Here is a 22,708-nt window from a genome sequence, read left to right on the forward strand (position 1 = left end):
ATATACAAGATTATTTACAAGTCTAATAAATACAACTCAACCTGTATAGAGTGACCCAGTCGCAATGATGACTAACCAACTCTACCTTCTACATGACTATTTGACACTAATAGATAAAAAAACTACAGAGATCAATAGTTTACCTATCTTATCAAGAATTCCAACAATACCTCTTGTTAAACTCAAATCTATAACCTTTATTTCTTAGTTGAGCTACACTCAAGAGGTTATGGTTTAGACCTTCCACTAGATAAAAATCTTCACAATCAGTAGAGTCATTCAAGGATATGGTACCCTTACCTATTGCCATGCATAGAGAATCATTGCCATATCTTATTGTTCCTCCATCATACTCTTCCATCTTGTGGAACTTGCTTTGATAGTTTGCCATGTGGGGAGAATAAAAACTATTTATGATTCATTTTTGTTGTTGTGGTTAGTGCTTGATATTAGGGTTATCTCCACCCTTTCTTCCTTTATAAAAACAAATGCTTTCTCCTCCTCATCGTCATTAAAATAGGCTAACTCCTCATCAGTCACACCTTCTTTAATAATATAATAGTGCTTCTTCTCTTTTCTTTTAAAGCTTGTCCATTTCTTGCTCTTTTGTTCCTTGATGGGCTCATGACATTTAGTAGTTACGTGACCTATCTTGTTGTAGTTAAAATACTTGAAATGAAGTTTACCATTGTACTTCCCTTTATCTCTTGGTAGTATTTTTGTGAGCATAGCCTCCATCTCTTCTTCTTCAACTTCCTCACCAAGGAAACTTTCAAGATCTCTTCTATATTTGGAAGTTTGTTCCACTTCTTTTCCTTTGTTGGGTGCAATCGAAGATTTGAATACGACTTCACCCTTCAGTTGACTATTATCAAAGTTGCTCAACTCAAATGTCATTAGTCTTCCTATGAGAGCACCAAGAGATACCTCACCTTTCTCTAGTGATCTTAGCTCCTAAATGGTTGATACTGTTAGTGTAAATAATTAATTATTATTACACTTTACTTAAGTTTACTTAGGAATATGCATAGACATATGAGTTGTCTTGTTGACAACACAGGAGTTAGCAACTTATTTGAGCATATGGTGTCTACAACATCTCTATATGAGATACACCTATGTAAACTTATCCTCTCATCATTGCACAAACTCCTATGCTCAATGGAGGATAATCTAGTCTTGATGGACATGTGATTAGTTCTGATGTTTATCTCATATCTAATTACCTAATATCCAATTATCTGATTAATCCAATCATCTGATATCCATTATCATTTTGATCATTATTGAGATTATCATTTGATCATCATTAGTCTCTTTTGTGCTATCTATTGAGCTTCTTGATCTTGACGTCATTTTTCCCTAAGAAAAATTCTTACATGGTATCAGAGCTATACCAAATTCTTACAAATACCCTGATGACATACTAAGGCAACATAGTTCTCAATTTTTTTCCCTACATCATCCTCTTCCAGTTTGCCTCCAAAAGCTCTTATGCCAATCAATATGTCCTTTATTCTCTTGCTATATTACTTGATGTTCTCCCCTTCTTGCATCCTCATGTAATTGTATTTTCATCTCAAAGTGTTAACCTTTTCCTTTTGAACATACTCATCTCCTCCATGCACAATCTTAAGCTTCACCCAAATTTCATAAGCAATCTCAAGGTCTTCTACATCAACATACTCGACATATGGAGAGTAGTTATCAATGCATCCATGGTGACCACATGGGCTTTCTTTTCTTTTGTTTGATCTACATTGAGCACTCTTGCAAGTTCAACATACTTGGTTTGAACATGCTTCTAGTATGCATCTCTAGTGTTCTAAGATGTAACTTCATCTTTCCACACTACATGGTATAGTTTTTCAAAAAACTTTAGTGCTTCTCTTTTCATTGTTTTGATATTTTTCTTGACTTATCAAACTCCTACTTTCAGAGGACAAGACTCTTATAGCAATTGTTGGTCCACTAAATTGATGAATATACTAAGAGTGGGGGTGAATTAGTATATTGCAAATAACTTCAAAACTTCTCTTAAACATACCTCACACTGGTCTGCAAAAATGTGTAACTACAACTTAACTAGTTAGGATTAAGCAAAAATAATTAAGACACAAGTAGCATCACATAACACAAGATTTATCTCATGGAAACTTGACTAGGGTGAAAACCATGGTGTGTGAGTTGATCCTCACAAGGCTTGCACTCTCCTGAAGTGCATCTGGTTAAGAGCTTATCTTAGTTAAAAGATTACAACGACACTATTAAGTGTCATCCAGTCAAGGGATGTAATATAGTCCTATGAGATTCTTTCCTGATTAAGATAAGCCTAGTTAAAGGACTTAGAACACAAATTAATGTGTCACTCTATTATGGGATTTGATACAAAGAACTTATTAAAGTTCATCCTAAATGGGATTTGATATTGTAGTGATTAGAAAATAATAGAAAGGCTGATCTAAATGAAATAACTACTTCACTTAGCTTGACGTAGATCACTTTGATGCCCTTGGACCTGTCTGCAACTTTCTCTACTCTCTCTCAGCTCTGCTGCAACTTAGATATAATGACTAATGTGCTCAGTTGTGCTAGCTACAACTTGTGTCATCTCTCTAGCATTTTTTTATTTTCAATACACAATCTAACCTTCATTCTTTAAATAATATCTTTTCTATGATTCTTGATCACATAGGCATAATCCATACATTGAGAATTCAAATTTTGAATTCACTAGCCTATGTTTAACATGTACTCATGTCACTATCATGCGTTGTTCTTGTCAGATGTACCTTGTACAAACAAAAGTCATAGATGTTCTATGACTTTGATAACTTTTTTATTTGGAAATAATTCAAATTCAAATTCTTTGGTCTCCCCTTGATGTGATAGTACCAACTTCAGTAATTGGGATGTCTTGCACAATCCACCTACTTCATGATGTGTCAGTCATGTGTATCTTGCTTCTGTACTTCATTTGACTGTCTTGGCTCAAACCAATCTTTGTGACCATCAACTACTTCATTCTTCATGCTTTCTTGACTTCTTGCAACTTGTGCTTATATACTTAGCCCCATTTGTCGAAGTGTGAATGTCCTTATGACTTTCTTTACTTGTCATATTCTTACCTTATCATTGGTCACTTGTGGATGAGAGATGCACCCATGTGTACACATTGCATCACCGATCACAATCTTGTACTAGTTGATATTATGTCTTATTCTTTAACATTAATGCCAACCAGATCATAATTGGTCACACTAGTAATCTCCACTTGTCTTGTTGTTTAGTCTTTTTGACATTTATGCCAACAAAAGGGATACAATAATAAAATATATATAGGCCAAGCATAAACTTAATGGTTTTTGGAGAAAAGGAAAGGATTTAAGCTTTCCCTATAAGACTTTTCTATAAACCAACTACATCCTTACTACTAAAACATATACAAGAACATTCTTTAATATGGGTAAATCTATATTTCCTTAACTCCTTTGAATTTATACAAAATAAGAATATCTATTTTCAAGTTCTTATAACTTTTAGTCAACCTAAAGGACAATGAGAACATCAACAACAAGGTATAGTTGAGCAGAGCTCTAACATCCTCAAGGACAATGAGAACATCAAGAAGTTCATTCACTATGTGGACGATCAGAGCATCAATAAGGAGCAAGACCCTGACACCCACAACTTAAAGGATAGGACTTTGGATGAAGGCACAAGGAAGTGAACTAGATCCAACACTAGGAAAAAGGATACCCTAGCCCCAAACTAGGAGCTTTCTGAGACGAAGGAGGCAATAGGCAAGCTATCAGAGCTGGAGATCAACGTAGCTGAAATGCTAAGAGACATTGTTTGAGCGCCCTGGCCTTTTGTGGGTTGCCTTGGTTTTTTGGCATCTCTCCTTGACTTTACTTCTGTTTGTATCTTTGTTTAGGGAGATGTTCTTTCTTTTTGCTTTCTGGCTCTCTTAGTAGCCTTATGTGTTCTGCTGTAGACTAATCTTTTTATGTCTAGGTTTTAGGGCCCTTTTAAAGCCTGTTTTTCTTAATAAAAAACATTTAGTCAACCGAAACTAAATATAAGATAAATCTTTTTACAAATACAAAGTACTATATATTTAGCATGGACAAAATGAGATAAGAGAGAGTTCAAGTAAAACCAATCTCTTCCTCTAATCCTAATTGTAATTTGCTACACCTTTAATGTCATCCCTTGTTGTCCAAACTTTCATCGATCAAGGGTCAAGACCTCCAATATTCTCCATTTGTTTTTGGTTCAAAAATGAATGTACAAACACATTTTTTCTCCTGCTAGATTGAAGCCCTTCTAACTTTTTGATTGTGACTTAGGGATTCATGTAACATATATTAATTCTTTTCACTAGAAACCCCTCTCACCCTTTTGTTCTTTCTTGTGACGACCTTAATTATAATTGACCTTTCTTCTTATCATTTTTATTTTTCCTCATTTTCACTTACTAAATTATTATTATTATTTTTAAATTTATCATTAATTAAAATATTTTTAAAATAATATTCTCTTAATTTTTAAATAAAAAATGAATATCTTTAGATACCAAGATATTCTAAAGTGTTGCACTAATTTTACCAAGTCAATTCATAAAATTTGAAAAATGTAGAAATTCAAAATCAAATTTTTGAATTCAAATCCTAAATCCCTTGACCCAAACCTAAACTTCCTAATATTGACTTAGGTTGACTTGGGAAAAGAAACTAATATCGTAAGGTACAGATTGAATATGTCAATATATATGAGTATGAATATAATAATAAATAGGCAATAAATTGAATGCCTATAATTAAGATAAAATCAAATATTTAGAACAGTATAATGAATATAATAATAAATAGGCAATAAATTGAATGCCTATAATTAAGATAAAATCAAATATTTGGAACAGTATAAATATTTACAAACTAAATTTGAATAACATAAAATATAACACATTCAGATGTACAATATATATTAACGTATTCGTCAAAATGGGCCGAAAACAAACGGGAATTGGTATAGATACGCAAATTTCTACCATTCATTGCGATGAATATTGGATATACTCCATTTCCGCTGAACAGTTGCCATCTTCATTATCAGTTTTCTGCATTAAAAAAAAATTAAAAATTCTTTATTCCCTGTCACCTCTACTGGAAAGTTGAGAGGAATGTTAAAGACAAAGCTTTAACACCCATGTATTTTTGGACTGCCGAAGAGGGTAAAAACTCTTGGGTGTTGCCGCAGGAGAAGAAAAGAAGAAAAAATCAATCAAGAGGATATATTCATTAACTGATTTAGAGGCTTACCGCCGGGAAGAGGCAGGGCTTTTGTATTGGCTTGAATGGACCCTGCCGTTCTAGATGATATCATAAACAGGCTTTTGGAAGTCAAGGGTTCTAAGCCCGGAAAACAGGTTCAGCTCTCTGAGCCTGAGGTTCGCCAGCTTTGCCTTACTTCGAAAGAGATCTTCCTCGGACAACCTAACCTGTTGGAGCTCGAGGCACCCATCAAGATCTGCGGTCAGTTGCTACAGCTTCCATTTTATTTTTCAGGATTTGAATTAAATTTAAGGCTTTCGATGTGGGTTCTTAAGATGGCATCTGTGCAAGGTTTCTTGTAATGGATTTTGGGGTTGTAGGGCTCGATTATGTTATTCTATCGGAGTTGGGTGTTTGCTAATGGATTCGTTTGGGGCCTTAGATGAATTGAAATATTGAATTCGGTTCCGTTTGAACGGCAGCGGATGTGATTTATATTCATTATAAACATAGCATTTTTCTTTTTCTTAAGGCTAGATCAAACGTGCTTGTGTAGCCCGTCAGATATCAGGTTGCTTTATGTGGCATTGCCTGAAGGGCTTTTTTGTTTCTTTCATTGGAATGGAGAGTTATGCCCGGTAGTTTTGTATAATTTATGGGAACCGGGCGCTTGGTTTGGGGTGACTGGAGGATAATTTGGAAATTTCTCTTTCTTCTTTTCTTTGTTATATGGTATCACAGTATTTTTCATTTCGTTTCTTTTTGGGTCAACAAGGCTTGTGAAAACCCGTTTATTAACTGGTACGTCATCATCTAGCTATAGATTACGATATTCTTCCACACACTCTAGTCGATGATATCCTTTGGCATTTCATTGTTCCATAGATTGATGATTTAATGAAGGCAAATCTTCCACCACTTGATGGCTGTGTGGATTGGTGGGAATTGGGTCTCTGTTTTGAACTTTTTTGGACTTGAAGGGAGGGTTATGCAAGGTTGACCCTACTTTTGATGGTATTGATTTGAACTTTTATAAAAATAATGGAATTTGGGTAATTTTGCATCATATGAGAAATGATTAGGGATATAATTTACATCAATTGAAATTTTTTGGGCGTTTTTTGTTTGAATCGAGAGCAAACTCATCCTGTACATTAAAGTATGATCTCTTGCCAGATATTATGATATCCTTGTTGTTGTATGTTGCAATAGTTTGTAGGTTTATTGAAAAATCTCTTCGCAACTAGAATAACCAAGGGCAGCCTCTTCTCGTACATTAGGTATGATCTCTTACTAGACATTATAAATCTATCCGACATTACTAGATTTATTGAAACTTATCTCTGGCATTACAGTATGAGCTGTTATTAGACTACTCAAGGGCAACCACATCCTGTGCATTACAGTATGATCTCTTAGTAGACATTATTAATCCTTGCTGTTCTATGTTATGATAGTTTGTAGAACTTTTAAAAATTCTCACTGCCTCTATATCCACCAAGCTATATTGACACTGTGGTAACTTAGACATGCTTGTTTGCTTCTGAACCCATCTTATGGTTTTTGATTAAATCAGCAGCAAAAGGGTCCTGATACTAAATAACAGCAAGATACAATCACAACACAGAAACCCAATTTTCAGGCCATTACAACCTGAAGGACAAAACCGTGCACTAATAATACTTCAAAATATTAATCAATAACTTATAATCGACTGTAACTCAGGCTATCACTACTATTAAATCTATTCTTCCTACCATAAATATTCTAGCACTCTATCCACTTTTAAAATTCTACTATACTTCCTACCATTGACATTGCTGTGCTTAAACCACATCAAAACTCTACTACTACAAAAGTTTACGGAAATGTTGCAATAATTGAATGTACTGATAAAAAGAGCCTACCTCAATTTTCTCAGCAGTTCTTGCTGGACAAATGGTAGACTATTTGCAAGAAGATTGCCCCTTGGATCATGAAATATATAGCAGTCCTTAATTTTTGTTTGTCAGTTTCAAATGTCTTTGCAGTCACCCATAAGGAAAAATGCCAAGTTACCGGATCCCTCTGTTTGGGCCTGGATCCTGATTCTGCCCAGACTTCTCCTGGATTCCGCCAGACGTGCAGATTATCTGAGGGTTCTGCCATCCTGCTGAAATCCGGAGGATTCTGCGGGAATCCAAAAACAGGCCCCACATGCCATTTTTCATATTTTTTTAATCTTAAAAGCATCTAAACCTAAATTTCAACCTATAAAGCTGACATTTGGTCATTTGATGAGCTTCTAACTTATTATTATTATAATATGTTTGAAGTTTTGAACCAATGATGAATGAATATTGTACATGTTACATGTGTGAATCTTATGAATATACATACATACATATTTGAAAAAATCTATATATACATCTGTGGTATCAGGACCTGCCCAATTTTTTTGGGCCAAATCTGGGATTGGAATCCGAAACCGAATCTGAATCAGAACCAGGATTGGCAACCTAGAAAACTTGGATCAGATCTTCTATGTGGGATTGCATCCTATTTGTTATTGGCAATACTGCTGATTTTGATTTGAATCTTGGTTTGGGTTTGCAGATACTGTTTATGGATTGGGAAAAATTTTCTGAGGTTGGGTTCATCAACGAAAAATCATATACACACATACACGCAAATTTCATCTGTAATTAATCCAATTCTTTCTATCATACACACTATATATATATATATATATATATATATATATATATAGATTATTCGATAATAATAGTAACCTCAAACATATTATATTAAATTAAAAATTAAGCTTTGCAATATATTTATAATACAAATATTAAATACAGTGTTAAATTTAAAAAATATTAATTTCAACATAAGTTTTTAATATTGGCCCAGTGATTGCATAATGGAAGAAGGCATGGGGTAAAGAGGCGTGACTTTGACTATAAAAACAAGGGTTTATAGTTATACCATGAGCTTTCACTTGAAAAATCAAAGGGCAGAAGCTATTGTGTATAGTTGCAAATAGAATATGATGGTACCTTGACAACCAAGCAAGCATACAGACTGCCAAGCGCTCACTTATTGATAGCAAATGTAGCAAGATTGCTATTATTTTGTCAGTCTCTCTTGCAATCAGTGTAGTATGTTTCATCAATGAAATGCTTTCATAACTCATAGGGGGGTATGAAGCTGTCAAATTTCAAACATAACAGAACTGGAATCTGAACTGGGTATGAATTGGACCTGAGGCCAGCTTCATAGCTAACAGATCTGGCAACATAGGATATTGGCATGAAAATGAGATTTCGTAGGGAATTTTTTGTTGTCATCAAGAATTTTGGTTTGATTCAAATGAGGAACCTTCTGTGTTTTATCAATGAAATGCTTTTATAACTCATGGTAAGATGCCAAATTTCAAACATAACAGAACTGGAGTCTGAACTGGGTATTAATTAGACCTGGGTCCAGCTTCATAGCTAACAGATCTGGCAACATAGGATATTGGCATGAAAATGAAATTTTGTAGGGAACTTTTTGTTGTCATCGAGAATTTTGGTTTGATTCAAATGAGGAACCTTCTGTGTTTCATCAATGAAATGCTTTCATAACTCATAGAGGGGTAAGATGCCAAATTTCAAATATAACAGAATTGGAATCTGAACTGGGTATTAATTAGACCTGGGTCCAGCTTCATAGCTAACAGATCTGGCAACATAGGATATTGGCATGAAAATGAAATTTCGTAGGAAACTTTTTGTTTTCACCAAGAATTTTAGTTTGATTCAAATGAGGAACCTTCTGAATGCTTGTCTTAAAATGAGAGAGTGAGGATAGTGATTGCTATGCTTTATATTATCTTGTGCATGAAATTTTATCTCGTGTCAATCGTTAAGCTGTTCCAGGCATTTAAATTTTCATTTTCCCTTTGAATGAAAAGACATTTAGTTTGTTCTTGTGCTTGAATACATGTGTCTTTTTTTCGGGATGGTTAATGTGTTAACTTGTAAAACTTTGCTGTTATTCTAACATTGATGCATATCATTTTGAAAAAAGTTTTCATATGTTAAATCTATGGCTCTTCCTTTCATTTTGCAATTCTTGTTTCAGAGAGCTAACTTGCTTGGCGATAGAAGGTTATTGATGGTCTTGAGTTTTTTTCTTTCTTTCTTGGGAATATGACTTTGTACGTCCTCAAGTCTCAGTCGTATTGGATTTAAATCTGTATTTGCAGACATGGTTAGCTGTGCTAAGTTGTTTTGATAGTTCTGAACTTCTTCCAGCACATACACTTGTAAATGTGTATTTTTGATAGATAGTTTTAAACTCTCAACTTGTGTTTTAGTGTTAAATTATGCTGATATCTGCCACATCTTTTTAGATGTTTTTACGAAAAAATGTGTTACAATGCACAGGTTGGAGTATCAATAGGGGTTCTCTTGTGTAGGGCTAGATATTTTTTTAATGTTTGGTCTGGTATGGAATCTTGGTTGTGTTGGAAAACTGAGCAAGACCTTCGAAAGGCACTCCTTTACCCAAAAATGTCAACTGTCTTAGGGCAGTCAGATCGTCATGATGGGGGCTGATTTTTTTAAACAAAACTGTAAATCTCCTGTACAAAGAGCAAATGAATGAATGCCCACAACCATTTAAAGAGTATAGAACTTTTTAATGATTGCACTGATCTATGAATGAAAATGTGCAGCTGCTGATTGCATGCATACAACTACAGGATGGAAGTGTAATGACAACATACATATCCTTCTCTTTATCAGAGGGAAATTTTGTGACTGCATGTGAGTATGGAAAGAAATTTCTAAAATTGACAGTTGAATGACTGCATATGACAAGGAATGGAAATTTATTCCTGTTGAATGGCAACATATGGTTATTATGGGAATGCTAACCTTTTAGATTTCACCAATTGGTGCTTCCATGACTGCATTTATCTGTAGGAGAGCAGACAGTAATAAAATGAGCGTATACAGGTGTAGAATGAGTAAAACTGGGATTGCATACAGTTGTGTAAAATGCATGTTACCATCACACTTTCATTTATGATTTGGTATCTTTTGGGCCTTTTGTTGTCATGCGAAAATTCAATACCAATCCTTAAATTTCTGTTTTTTGTTGCTGCTTTTGTTTCAATGAACATTTTATACTTAAAATATTGTATGAATGCCTAAACTTGAATTTTGATGTTATCACCCACCATCCCCAAAACATTATGCCCTTGACCCCCCTTCTTGCTCTCTCCAGTTGCCGTCCCTGAAATATCATGGACATAGGTCTGTTTTAGGAACCCACTAATGTATCTGGCATCCAGCCAAACTGTGAATGCCACATAATTTTAATACAGAAGTTGTGTATTGCAACTTGCCAATGATCCGGAACATAGGTTTGCAGATAATTAGTTAAAACCTTTTGACCGTTCTGAAAGTAGAGGATATTTGCAACTCTAAAATGTTTTCTGCCACCACTGCCTCTACATTGCATGCACAGCTTAAATTTGTAGGCAGCCCTAGCAAAATAATTTGAGAATAAATCATTCTGTGTGTAAAAGCATTGGTTATATATCTAGACTTGAATTTTGATGTCATGTTCCTCCCTGACTGCTTTCCCTGAAATGCATCTCACTACCCAAAACACTGGAACATAGCTATACATCCATGTACATTGCTTGTTTAAAATAGGAACTCACAGACATGCAAGCTAGCCAAACATTTGTGCAAAGCACAGGAAGTCTAAATTGTGACCAACACAGTTTTTGTACAGGATTATGGGTTGCAACTTGCCAACGAGGGCAAGTCTCTGGAAAATAATTTGAAAAGGATTCTCTGAAATCTTTGACTATTTTGAAACTAAAGGAAATTAGCTACTTTGTGATACCTATTCTTTCTTACATTGCATGTACAGTGTAGTTCTATAGGTAACCCTTGCTAAAGAACTTAAGAGCAAAGCAGTCGATGGTTAGAAGCATAATCGGAAATTCAGATTGATTTTTACTTAGTCATTTCTGTCCCCATCCTTAAATAATAAATAATCATGGTTATGTACGTATGCGGAGAGGTATAACTCACAGTAGTAGTAATGGGTGGAGTATAATGGTGTGAATGTGTTAACTAAATCTATTACCAAAATAATAATATAATCATCAATGTATGGCTGTCAATCAGCATTAATGATAAAAAGTTATAAATATGTATGAAATAAAAATGTTTGGTTACTCTATAAAATACTGTATATTCAACTAGCTATCTTAAATAAATTTTAGTACGTCGTAATATAGTATAACAAACAAATAAATTTCGTATACTTTTTAAATAAAACATTAAGTTACAAATAAATATTTATTGAATATACTTGATTATAGTAAAAAGTTCAAATGACAAAAATGCAGTTGCTTATGGAAAATGATAGTCATATAGTAATAAAATCAAATAATTTTAAGTGAAGAATTTTTTTTGATTTAGTTTTCTTAATGATTTATTGTAGTACCATTGAAAAATAAAATAGCTCTCCAGTCAAAGATAAAGTAAATCTATAATAGAATAGTTCTAAAGTAAAAATTATAATAAATAATGTTAGTTCTTTCTTATTTATCTTCTAATATATTGATGTCCCTGTTTATGTAATAGCTTAGATATACATTAAAAAATGATTTTCATACAAATATTGTATATATATATATATCATATATAATTATTCAATGCAATTCCTGAAGGCTGAAATCTCTCTGTCTTAAATAGATATATTTAAGATATCTATAGAGTATACTTGCATACATTGAGAATAATGAACTATGTTAATTACCTAAAAAAGCTAAGATACCAGATGCTTCCTGGAGAAGAGGCTGAGCCAGAGACGGGTGCTCTTGGAAACCCACAGGGAGCGTACAATCTGTAATGTCCCCATTTTAGCAGTTGACCAAGTGTGTGTGCGTTAGCCTTGTTCTACATGGTCCCGAGGGCTAACGAAGGGTTTAATGGGATCTTGGAGTGTTTTGGCCTAGTCATTTCCAGTTTGGGCCAAAACAAAGTTGATTTACTCAGTTTCAGGCATACTTACTATTTTTAGTAAGTCGGCAGGACACAGTGCAGGTCAATTTTGGTGATTGGATTCGATACTCCTCGGTGAGAGCTTTCCGATGAGCTATCACTCGCATTATTCGGAGTTCGATTGCTAATACATTTTAATGCCTGAAGTTTTATTAAAGTAACGTCTAATTTAATTGTAAAATATTAAAGTGTTACTTTAATATTTATTTTATGGTGATGTGTACCCAAGGGAGACATAAGGGGTATTTTAATATATGTTTTATATTACACATCTTTTATCCCACATTGCCCATATGAGTTGAGCGGACCCGTGGGAATAGAATAAAAGGAAGCATCTGTGGCTTCATTAGGCAGGTTGAATATGAGAAGAAATTGGTGTGTGAGTTGCAGCTTTGTTTTCGGCATTTGAGGACGTCTATCCTCTCTTGTAACATTCTAGACGTCATTCCCTTGGGGTTTGGCCTTTGGAATTCTTTCTTATTGGCTTCATTATCAGGCAGTTTAGTTGCATTTCCGGCTACAGGCAGATTTGATATTTTGCTCATATCTTCTTCACTACTTGTCCGACGCTTATGCCGCTTGAAGGGAATGGTATTATGAAGGTAGTGGACTGATTGGAGGACAAAGTATTGTAGCAGCAAGTTCGCAAGCATGGGCTGGAGTATTATGACAATATTGCTGAAGTAATTAGTGAGTTGATAAATCTGCTATGTATTTGATTTTATGAATTCTGAAAATAACATTTTATTAGCAGCAGTTCATTTCCACTTTGCATATCATTGTAGTTGCTTTCTTGTTTATGTTGTATGATACCAATTCCATGCACGAAACACAACAAACAATAAATGTTTGATTTCCGGAATTATAAGGAGTTTAAAACATTAAACGGAGAAATAAGAAGTTGAATGCAAACTGTTTGACAAAGTTCCTTTCAGCAATTTGGTTTAGTTTTTTGGGACATCCAGGGGTGCCCATTACAGTGGTATCAGAGCTATAAGTCCTGCCATCCTGTGGAGGTCTTATAGGGAATTTGGAACAGCCGGATAGAGGGAAAAAGTAAGTAAAAAAACACAGGTTAAGCATTTATGTTTGAGCATGCGACAGGGGTCTTATAATTTCCGCGATACCAGAGCAAGACAAAATAGGATTTCAGACTTGCAAAGCAAACAGTCTAGTACATCCGTGCAGGGGGACATTGAATTCAACCATACAGACACAGAGGAGATATTCTGTGATCAGGACAATAATATGGGTGATCGAGATGACAGGAATACAGGATTAGGCGGAGGCAGAAATGCTGGTCCAGATCAGGAGGAGGTACTGTTCCGACAGTTACTGGATACATTAGAGCAGGGGCAGCGTATGCAGCAGGAGCAGAATAGGCGAATGGACATGATGTTGCAGCTCATGGCTAGACAGATGGGTGTCAATATTAATCCAGGTGATGCCAACAACAGAAACAATAACAACGAGGGAAACAATAACAACGGGGGAAACAATAACCATGAAGGCCAAGGCAACAACAATGGTCCTGAGAATAACATTAATGGTAATAATGGACACGGCAATAATGGGAATGAGGCTGATAACTTTAGACACGTTGCACGCCCAACACGGACTGCGAGCTCGAGACCTCTTCTACCCACTTTTCCACCCAGAGATCCGGTTCATCCAGTAAACGAACCGCAGATTACCGAGTTACAGGATCAGTTCAGGAGGGACTGGGAGGCTAGTGGACCAGAGTTTCAGGCGAATATTTCTCTTAGAGATTATATGGACTTGAGGATGAGACACATGCCTAAAGCAGGAGGGAGGAATCAAAACTTTGAGCTGAGGAAGAAAGTTGGAAAACTTTCTTTACCTTATTATGATGCTTCAGGGAAGATGACTGCACGAGCTTGGGTGCAGAAGGTAGATACATACTTGCAGCTAAATCCTATGCCTGAGGAGGAGGCTATCAAGTATGCGGCTATGCACTTGGATGGCATTGCACATGAATGGTGGCATCATGGCATGGTGACTTTGGGGCATAATCAGATTACATCCTATGAGGAATTCACTGAAACATTGATTGGGAGATTTGACACTAAGGATCCCGAGTTACATTTCAAGGAGCTAGCACAGTTAAAACAGTCAGGTTCTGTGGATGCTTACATTGCCGAGTTTCAGCGCTTGTCTGTACTTGTTACTGATATCTCTCCTAGGAGATTGGTGGTGTTATTTTGTGATGGTCTTGCTGATCCATTACGAGGTTGGGTGAAGGGACATGATCCACTCACGTTAGCTGAAGCAACTAAAAAGGCATGAGATTTAGCCCCTTCGGTATACAAAGGAAAAAACCATTCAACAGATTCTTCCTACCGCAAGGACAAAGACAAAAAATCATTTCAGAAAGAGTATAGCAAACCCAAAGAAGGATCAAAAGGACTAGACAATGAAACCTTGAATGAACTTCGAAAGAAGAAGCTGTGCTTCCATTGTAGAGAGCCTTGGGACTTATCTCATAAATGTTCTCTGAAGGCTAAAGCAAATCAAATGGAGTATTTTTCAGCAGAAGAGTCAGAGTCAGAAGGGGAGGATCAGCACTCCGATTTAGATGAGGGTAACACTATAGAGGAGAGCAACATTCCTAAGGATGATAGATCGTTGGCACGCTTGACAGGGGCCCAAAAGGCAATCACATTTAAGGTCAGGGGTACTATCCAGGGGCAGAAAGTGATATCTCTTATTGACACTGGGGCTACACATAACTTCATAGATGCACAGTTGGTAGCCAGGAGAGGGTTACAGACAGAGGAGCATGATGGGTTTAGAGTCATGGTGGCTAACGGTGATAAGTTATTATGCACTCGGAAGATATCTAATCTTCGCATCAGGTTTGGAGATGGCTACGAGTTGGAGGATGAGTTCTATGTTGTGGACATGGGAGATTATGATGTCATCCTCGGCATGACATGGATGGCTTCACTAGTTGAGTTCACACTCAATCTAGCGAAATTGGAGATGAGATTCCAGCATGAGGGGAGAACTGTGGTACTTAGAGGGCTTTCAGATGGAGGTTGCAGAATAGTGTCCTTGAGGAGAATGCAGAGACTTTTTCGTCATGATGACATAGAGTGGGCGGCAGAGTGCCACATTATGCCAACTTCACCAGAGCCACAAGAAAAGAGTCATCCACTAGATGTCCAGAAGATACTCGATAGACACGCTAAAGTATTTAGCGATATTCCTCATGGGGTTCCTCCTGACAGAGGGATGGAACATGTTATTGAGCTCGAGGAAGGAGCCAAACCAGTTATGATTACTCCCTATCGTCATCCTAAGAAACACAAGGATGAGATAGAGAAGGCGATTAAGGATTTGTTGGAGATGGGGCATATCAGGCCCAGTAAGAGCCCTTTTGCTTCAGCAGTAGTATTGGTAAAGAAGAAGGATGGGACGATGCGCATGTGCATCGATTACAGGGCACTGAATAAGAAAACAATTAAAAACAGGTATCCCATTCCTAGGATTGATGAGCTGATTGATGAGTTGCATGGGGCATGCTTCTTCACCAAAATTGATTTGCGATCCGGATACCATCAGATCAGGATGAGAGCAAAGGACATTGAGAAAACAGCCTTCCGATGTCACTATGGCCACTTTGAGTTCATGGTTATGCCATTTGGTCTAACCAATGCACCTGCTACATTTCAAAGTTGTATGAACCAGGTATTCAGGAAGCAGTTGAGGAGATTTGTCTTGATCTTCTTTGATGACATCTTGGTCTTCAGTAAGACCTGGGAGGAGCACTTACATCATCTAGAGGAGCTGTTATCTATTCTGGAGAGAGAGTCATTATATGCCAAGGAATCTAAATGTGAGTTTGGCATGACTGAACTCCTTTACCTGGGGCATATCATTAGTGCAGATGGCATTCGGGTTGATCCCGAAAAGATTAGAGCTATTGTAGAATGGCCTACTCCCACAAACCTTACACAGCTTAAGGGATTCTTTGGTTTATGTGGTTTTTATAGGAGGTTTGTTAAGGGATTCTCACAGATTGCTACACCCTTGACAGATCTTACCAGGAAAGGAGCCTTCGTGTGGACAGGGGCAGCACAGAGGTGTTTTGAGCATTTCAAGCAGGTAATGTCTTCATGTCCAGTTCTAGCTCTACCGGATTTCACGAAGCCTTTTGAGCTTCATTGTGATGCATCTGGTGATGGGATTGGAGCAGTATTGATGCAGGAGAAGCATCCCATTGCATTCGAGAGTAGGAAGCTCCGAGGAGTTGAGAAAAGTTATTCTGTCTATGACCGGGAGATGTTGGCCATAATGCATGCATTGGCCAAATTTCGATCATATTTGGTAGGTGGACGTTTTGTGATCAAGACTGATCACAACAGTATTAAATACTTCATGAGCCAGCGTGATCTTAATGACCGGCAACAAAAATGGGTGACTAAATTGCAGGCTTATGACTTTGACATAGAGTTTGTCAAAGGTAAGAAAAATGTGGTGGCTGATGCCTTATCTCGGAGACCTCACTTATGTGCTCTGGCAGAGATTTCAGGAGATTGGAGAGATCGGATTATAGCAGAGTATGTCGGAGATGCTTGGGCTTCTGGATTGATTTCAGGTACCATACAGGATGATCGCTATGAGGTGATAGATGGATTGATCAGAGTTCAGGACAGGGTTTATTTGATTCCATCATCACATTTGAGAGAGGCGATACTGAAGGCATTTCATGATGCACCCACAGCTGGACATCCGGGGGTCTTCAAGACCTATAGGCAGATCCGAGAGCGGTTTTCATGGAAAGGGCTCAAGGATGATGTTCAGAGGTATGTCAGGGAGTGTGTGGTTTGTCAACAGAATAAGGGAGAACACACATTTCCTGCAGGTTTATTACAGCCCTTGCCCATTCCTGATAGGAAATGGGAAAGTATTTCGATGGACTTCATCACTGGTTTACCACGAGTACAGGGAAGGGATTGCATCTATGTGGTGGTGGACCGCTTGACGAAGTTTGCTCACTTCATTGCTATTCCGTCCACTTACACAGCAGCACAGGTGGCAGAGCTTTTCTTTAAAGAGATATTCAAGTTACATGGGTTGCCCAGATTCATTGTCAGCGACTGGGATAGTAAGTTTATGAGTGTTTTTTGGCAAGAGTTGTTTAGGTTGTGTGGTACAGATCTTACACCTAGCACTAGTTATCATCCGCAAACAGATGGGCAAACAGAGATTGTGAATAAATGGGCGGAAGGATATTTGAGGAACTATGTAACTACACAACAAAAGGCTTGGATCAGATGGTTGCATATGGGAGAGTATTGTTATAACACCACTTATCATATGTCCATCAAGATGACTCCTTTCATGGCACTCTATGGTTATGAAGCACCTAGCTTCACGGATTTAGTTTTGGGGGACAGTAGAGTGCCCAAAGCCAAAAACTTATTGCAGGATAGTCAGGACATCCTGAGAGTGCTCAAAGAGAATATACAACAGGCCCAGAATCAACAGAAATTGTATGCTGATCAGCACCGAATAGAGCGCAGCTTCGAGGTAGGGGATATGGTTTACTTGAGGCTACAACCATATAGACAGTCATCGCTCAAGAAGAGCGAAGCTGAAAAGTTGAAACCTAGATTTTATGGTCCATACAGGGTGATTCGCAAAGTGGGCAAAGTCGCCTATGAGCTTGAGCTTCCAGAAGGCAATCGAGTGCACAATGTGTTTCATGTGTCTAGGCTTAAGAAAGCCATTGGTCAGAGTGTAGTGCCTTCTGCAGATTTACCCCCTTTGGATGAGGAGGGGAAGCTTGTGTTAGTACCCGAGGCTATTCTGGATACCAGAGAGAGGAAGCTTAGAAACAGGATAGTGAAGGAGTATTTGGTCAGATGGAAAGACCTGCCGGAGGAAGATTCTACATGGGAGAGTGAGCAGGTTATTCAGCAGGCTGGACTGAGATTGCTTGAGGACAAGCAATTTCAAGGGGGGCGGACTGTAATGTCCCCATTTTAGCAGTTGACCAAGTGTGTGTGCGTTAGCCTTGTTCTACATGGTCCCGAGGGCTAATGAAGGGTTTAATGGGATCTTGGAGTGTTTTGGCCCAGTCATTTCCAGTTTGGGCCAAAACGAAGTTGATTTACTCAGTTTCAGGCATACTTACTATTTTTAGTAAGTCGGCAGGACACAGTGCAGGTCAATTTTGGTGATTGGATTCGATACTCCTCGGTGAGAGCTTTCCGATGAGCTATCACTCGCATTATTCGGAGTTCGATTGCTAATACATTTCAATGCCTGAAGTTTTATTAAAGTAACGTCTAATTTAATTGTAAAATATTAAAGTGTTACTTTAATATTTATTTTATGGTGATGTGTACCCAAGGGAGACATAAGGGGTATTTTAATATATGTTTTATATTACACATCTTTTATCCCACATTGCCCATATGAGTTGAGCGGACCCGTGGGAATAGAATAAAAGGAAGCATCTGTGGCTTCATTAGGCAAGTTGAATATGAGAAGAAATTGGTGTGTGAGTTGCAGCTTTGTTTTCGGCATTTGAGGACGTCTATCCTCTCTTGTAACATTCTAGACGTCATTCCCTTGGGGTTTGGCCTTTGGAATTCTTTCTTATTGGCTTCATTATCAGGCAGTTTAGTTGCATTTCCGGCTACAGGCAGATTTGATATTTTGCTCATATCTTCTTCACTACTTGTCCGACGCTTATGCCGCTTGAAGGGAATGGTATTATGAAGGTAGTGGACTGATTGGAGGACAAAGTATTGTAGCAGCAAGTTCGCAAGCATGGGCTGGAGTATTATGACAATATTGCTGAAGTAATTAGTGAGTTGATAAATCTGCTATGTATTTGATTTTATGAATTCTGAAAATAACATTTTATTAGCAGCAGTTCATTTCCACTTTGCATATCATTGTAGTTGCTTTCTTGTTTATGTTGTATGATACCAATTCCATGCACGAAACACAACAAACAATAAATGTTTGATTTCCGGAATTATAAGGGGTTTAAAACATTAAACGGAGAAATAAGAAGTTGAATGCAAACTGTTTGACAAAATTCCTTTCAGCAATTTGGTTTAGTTTTTTGGGACATCCAGGGGTGCCCATTACACAATCTCCCTGTGGATGCCTGCTGATGCACATCCAGGATATAGATGGATATTAAATTATTAATCTATCTATCATAATTAATCACTGTGGTGACGAATTACAATGCGGCCAAGGAGGATAGTTGCCGTGGATGTAATGGAAGGCATCAATCAAAGCTGGCACCCAAGCCTATATGCAACTTGGAGATATCTGAGACAAGTTGGTTGTGGTCCATATTTGTATACTTTCTGTTCGACAGCCTTCTCATAGCTGGTTCTAAATTTATTTGATCAGCGATCCAAAGACAAACTATATTCATATATATTGCACACGTCTCCAATGAAATATAGGTCTTTAGATGTATGCGAATCCCTTCTTTCTTCCTTACGTTCCCAATCATTGGTATTATTTAGACGTGTATTCGCTAAACATTATTTGGAAATTGTACACGGTAGTGGCAATTGCTGTTCCCATCTTCCTATGACAGATTGCTGACTGGCTTCCAGATGATACACTAGAAATGGTGATTTGATGTTCCTTTCCAACTCTTCTTCATGTTTTGTGATCCCCCCTCATCGATGACAAACATTCCAACTTTTTATTACACAAGGGACTTTATGGAGAGCCACTACATTCCTTAAGGATGTCATTTTAAGGTTTACTGGCTCTGCTTATTGCGATTTTCTTATATATATATTTGTGAACTGTCAATCGACATTTGATATTTATCTTGATCAATGATGAAGTAGCATACTATCAAAGTGAAACAGAAGCCATCAATGATTTACATGCTTCCTCTGCACAGGCAGCTTGCACTTATAAAATTGAGTAATCAATATAATAATATCTTAAAGGGGATGCATACATTTTTGTTTAGAAATAGCCAAGTAAAGATTTGCATCCAGGAAATGATCGCCCTTTGAATTCTCACATCTCTGAAGTGGTGGTGTGATATCTTGACTTCTGTATATTTAGTTATTGTATTTATGCAATACATGAATACTATATCAAATTTATGAGGGTTACTAAACTAGTATCTTTCTTTGTGGACCTTTAAGTTAGTGAAAGCTTATGAAATCCTCTCTGTGAAATTTGGTGAGTACTGGGTGACCCTTGCTGAGCTAGAAAGAGTGGAAGGCAAAAACTAGTTTGTGGTTCATGATTGAACACTATGCATTCGTTCACTTGTCTCTCTTTAATAATTTAACAAGTGCTTTCAATGGCATAGGGATTTCACCTGTCTTTTAGTTTTCTAAATCAGGTTGCTCTCCATTTTTGTTTATCTATTATTTATTATATCTAATGCTGTATATCTTTGTGGCAAATGATTTGTTCTTTTATGTATTATTATGATGGGTGAAGAACTCAATGCACTTTCTCTGTGAAATTGGTCATATTAAGATTGTCTGCCATTGCATATATTTCTGATTTTAGAGACTAGGTATGACCTTAAGCTATTTTCTTTAGTTACCTCGTTTTATTTGTTTGTCATGCCTTATTTTTCTGTAGTTCCATTTTCTAACATCTTGTAAAAGAATACATATTTTTTGTTTTCTGATTTTATGGATTGACATTTTGCAGGTGACATCCATGGACAGTATTCTGATCTTTTAAGGCTCTTTGAATATGGCGGCTTGCCTCCTCAGGCAAATTACTTATTTTTAGGGGACTATGTAGATCGTGGCAAACAAAGCCTAGAAACAATATGTCTTCTCCTAGCATACAAGATAAAATACCCTGAAAATTTTTTCCTGTTAAGGGGCAATCATGAGTGTGCCTCAATTAATCGTATATATGGCTTCTACGATGAATGCAAGCGCAGATTTAATGTGAGATTATGGAAGGTATTTACTGACTGTTTTAACTGCCTTCCAGTGGCAGCTCTCATAGATGAGAAGATACTTTGCATGCATGGGGGTTTTTCACCGGATCTTGACCGGTTAGATCAAATCAGGAATATACCTCGGCCAACAGATGTTCCAGATACAGGATTATTATGTGATCTTCTTTGGTCAGATCCTAGTAAAGACACCCCGGGATGGGGAATGAATGATAGAGGAGTGTCACATACATTTGGTCCTGACAAAGTCTCCGAGTTCCTTGAGAAGCATGATCTAGATCTCATTTGTCGAGCTCATCAGGTTTTTCCTGTTCTGTTTTTACTTTGTTGTTACATAGCATCCTTTTTATGACTTGTTAAGAAACAAATACATGATACTGATCAAATCTAATTCTGCAGGTGGTGGAGGATGGTTATGAGTTTTTTGCTGATAGACAACTTGTTACAATCTTTTCAGCACCAAATTATTGTGGTGAGTTCGACAATGCTGGTGCAATGATGAGTGTGGATGAAACACTGATGTGCTCCTTCCAGATTCTTAAGCCAGCAGAGAAAAAACCTAAGTTTGGTTTTGGCACTTCAAATGTTTCAAAGCCTGGAACACCCATACGAGGAGCTAAGGTTAGCTCACTCTGAGTCCAAGATGGGAGGCACACTCCTTTCTGTACATGTACTTATATTGATTGGTTTATACCAATCACATCCGTTCCAAGGGAAGAGGTTTCCCCATGTTTTTTAATCACCCACTGATGAAATGTTGCAGTAAAAAATCATGCCGTGTATGTTAAAGAACATTATACCAATATACAGGAAGAGCACCTGTAGCATTCTACTCATGATTTGCGTGAGAAATTTGTTTCTACTTTTTTATTGGCGCGAGCAAACCCTCTATATATTTCTTGGTTGTGCAGATTCTGAGTGTATGTGATCATCTTGTTTTTAAAAGGCTGCTTGAAAGGTCTTCTTGTCAGATGATATTTGTGATTGTAGAATCAGTTCAATTTCTGATATTCCTTATGTTTCCGTAGAATAATCTTCTTTTGTTCTAAACAAACTTCTTGTATCTATTTATGAAATCCTTGACTAATTAATTGGTGTGAGCAAACCTTTTGTTTATTTCTTGTCTGTGGAAATTCTGAGTGCATGTGACCATGTTTTTTTTAATATGGTCACTTGCTTCTGAAAGGATCTTCTTGTCAAATGACATATGCTCTCCGAATGAATTCAACTTTTGATATTGTTAACGGTTCTGCAGAATAATGTATCTTCATCTTCAAAAATATGATGAGAATGCGTTTGGGACAAATACATATGTTTGCTTATCATAGATAAGTTTTACCCATGGAATTGCCAGTCGATGTTCACAGCAAAGACAACTTTAATGTCAGGGTTATTGAAGTGCATTGACCACAATTTCTAAAATTTGG

At 37.0% G+C, this 22,708-nt stretch overlaps 1 protein-coding gene across 1 annotated transcript; it reads left to right on the forward strand.

Annotated features, from left to right (window-relative positions):
- The first annotated feature begins 5,221 nt into the window (after positions 1 to 5,221).
- On the forward strand, positions 5,222 to 22,191 carry LOC149578157 (serine/threonine-protein phosphatase PP1 isozyme 3-like). Its single transcript, XM_089827707.1, has 3 exons — positions 5,222 to 5,537; positions 21,023 to 21,582; positions 21,681 to 22,191. Exons 1-3 carry the CDS (start codon positions 5,360 to 5,362, stop codon positions 21,915 to 21,917), a joined length of 975 nt encoding a protein of 324 aa, XP_089683833.1. The 5' UTR covers positions 5,222 to 5,359; the 3' UTR covers positions 21,918 to 22,191.
- The last annotated feature ends 517 nt before the right edge of the window (positions 22,192 to 22,708 follow it).

The sequence above is a fragment of the Cupressus sempervirens genome, chromosome 1 (assembly GCF_028749045.1).
Source record: "Cupressus sempervirens isolate cs-2001-9-10 chromosome 1, ASM2874904v1, whole genome shotgun sequence".
Classification (NCBI taxonomy): Eukaryota; Viridiplantae; Streptophyta; class Pinopsida; order Cupressales; family Cupressaceae; genus Cupressus; species Cupressus sempervirens.

What these genes read in the sequence shown, in the direction of transcription:
- LOC149578157 (XM_089827707.1), top strand. Translation starts at nt 5,360, where the DNA reads ATGGACCCTGCCGTTCTAGATGATATCATAAACAGGCTTTTGGAAGTC. An exon ending in GGCACCCATCAAGATCTGCG is followed by an intron (nt 5,538 to 21,022) that starts GTCAGTTGCTAC and finishes GACATTTTGCAG; the next exon opens with GTGACATCCATGGACAGTAT. An exon ending in TCATTTGTCGAGCTCATCAG is followed by an intron (nt 21,583 to 21,680) that starts GTTTTTCCTGTT and finishes CTAATTCTGCAG; the next exon opens with GTGGTGGAGGATGGTTATGA.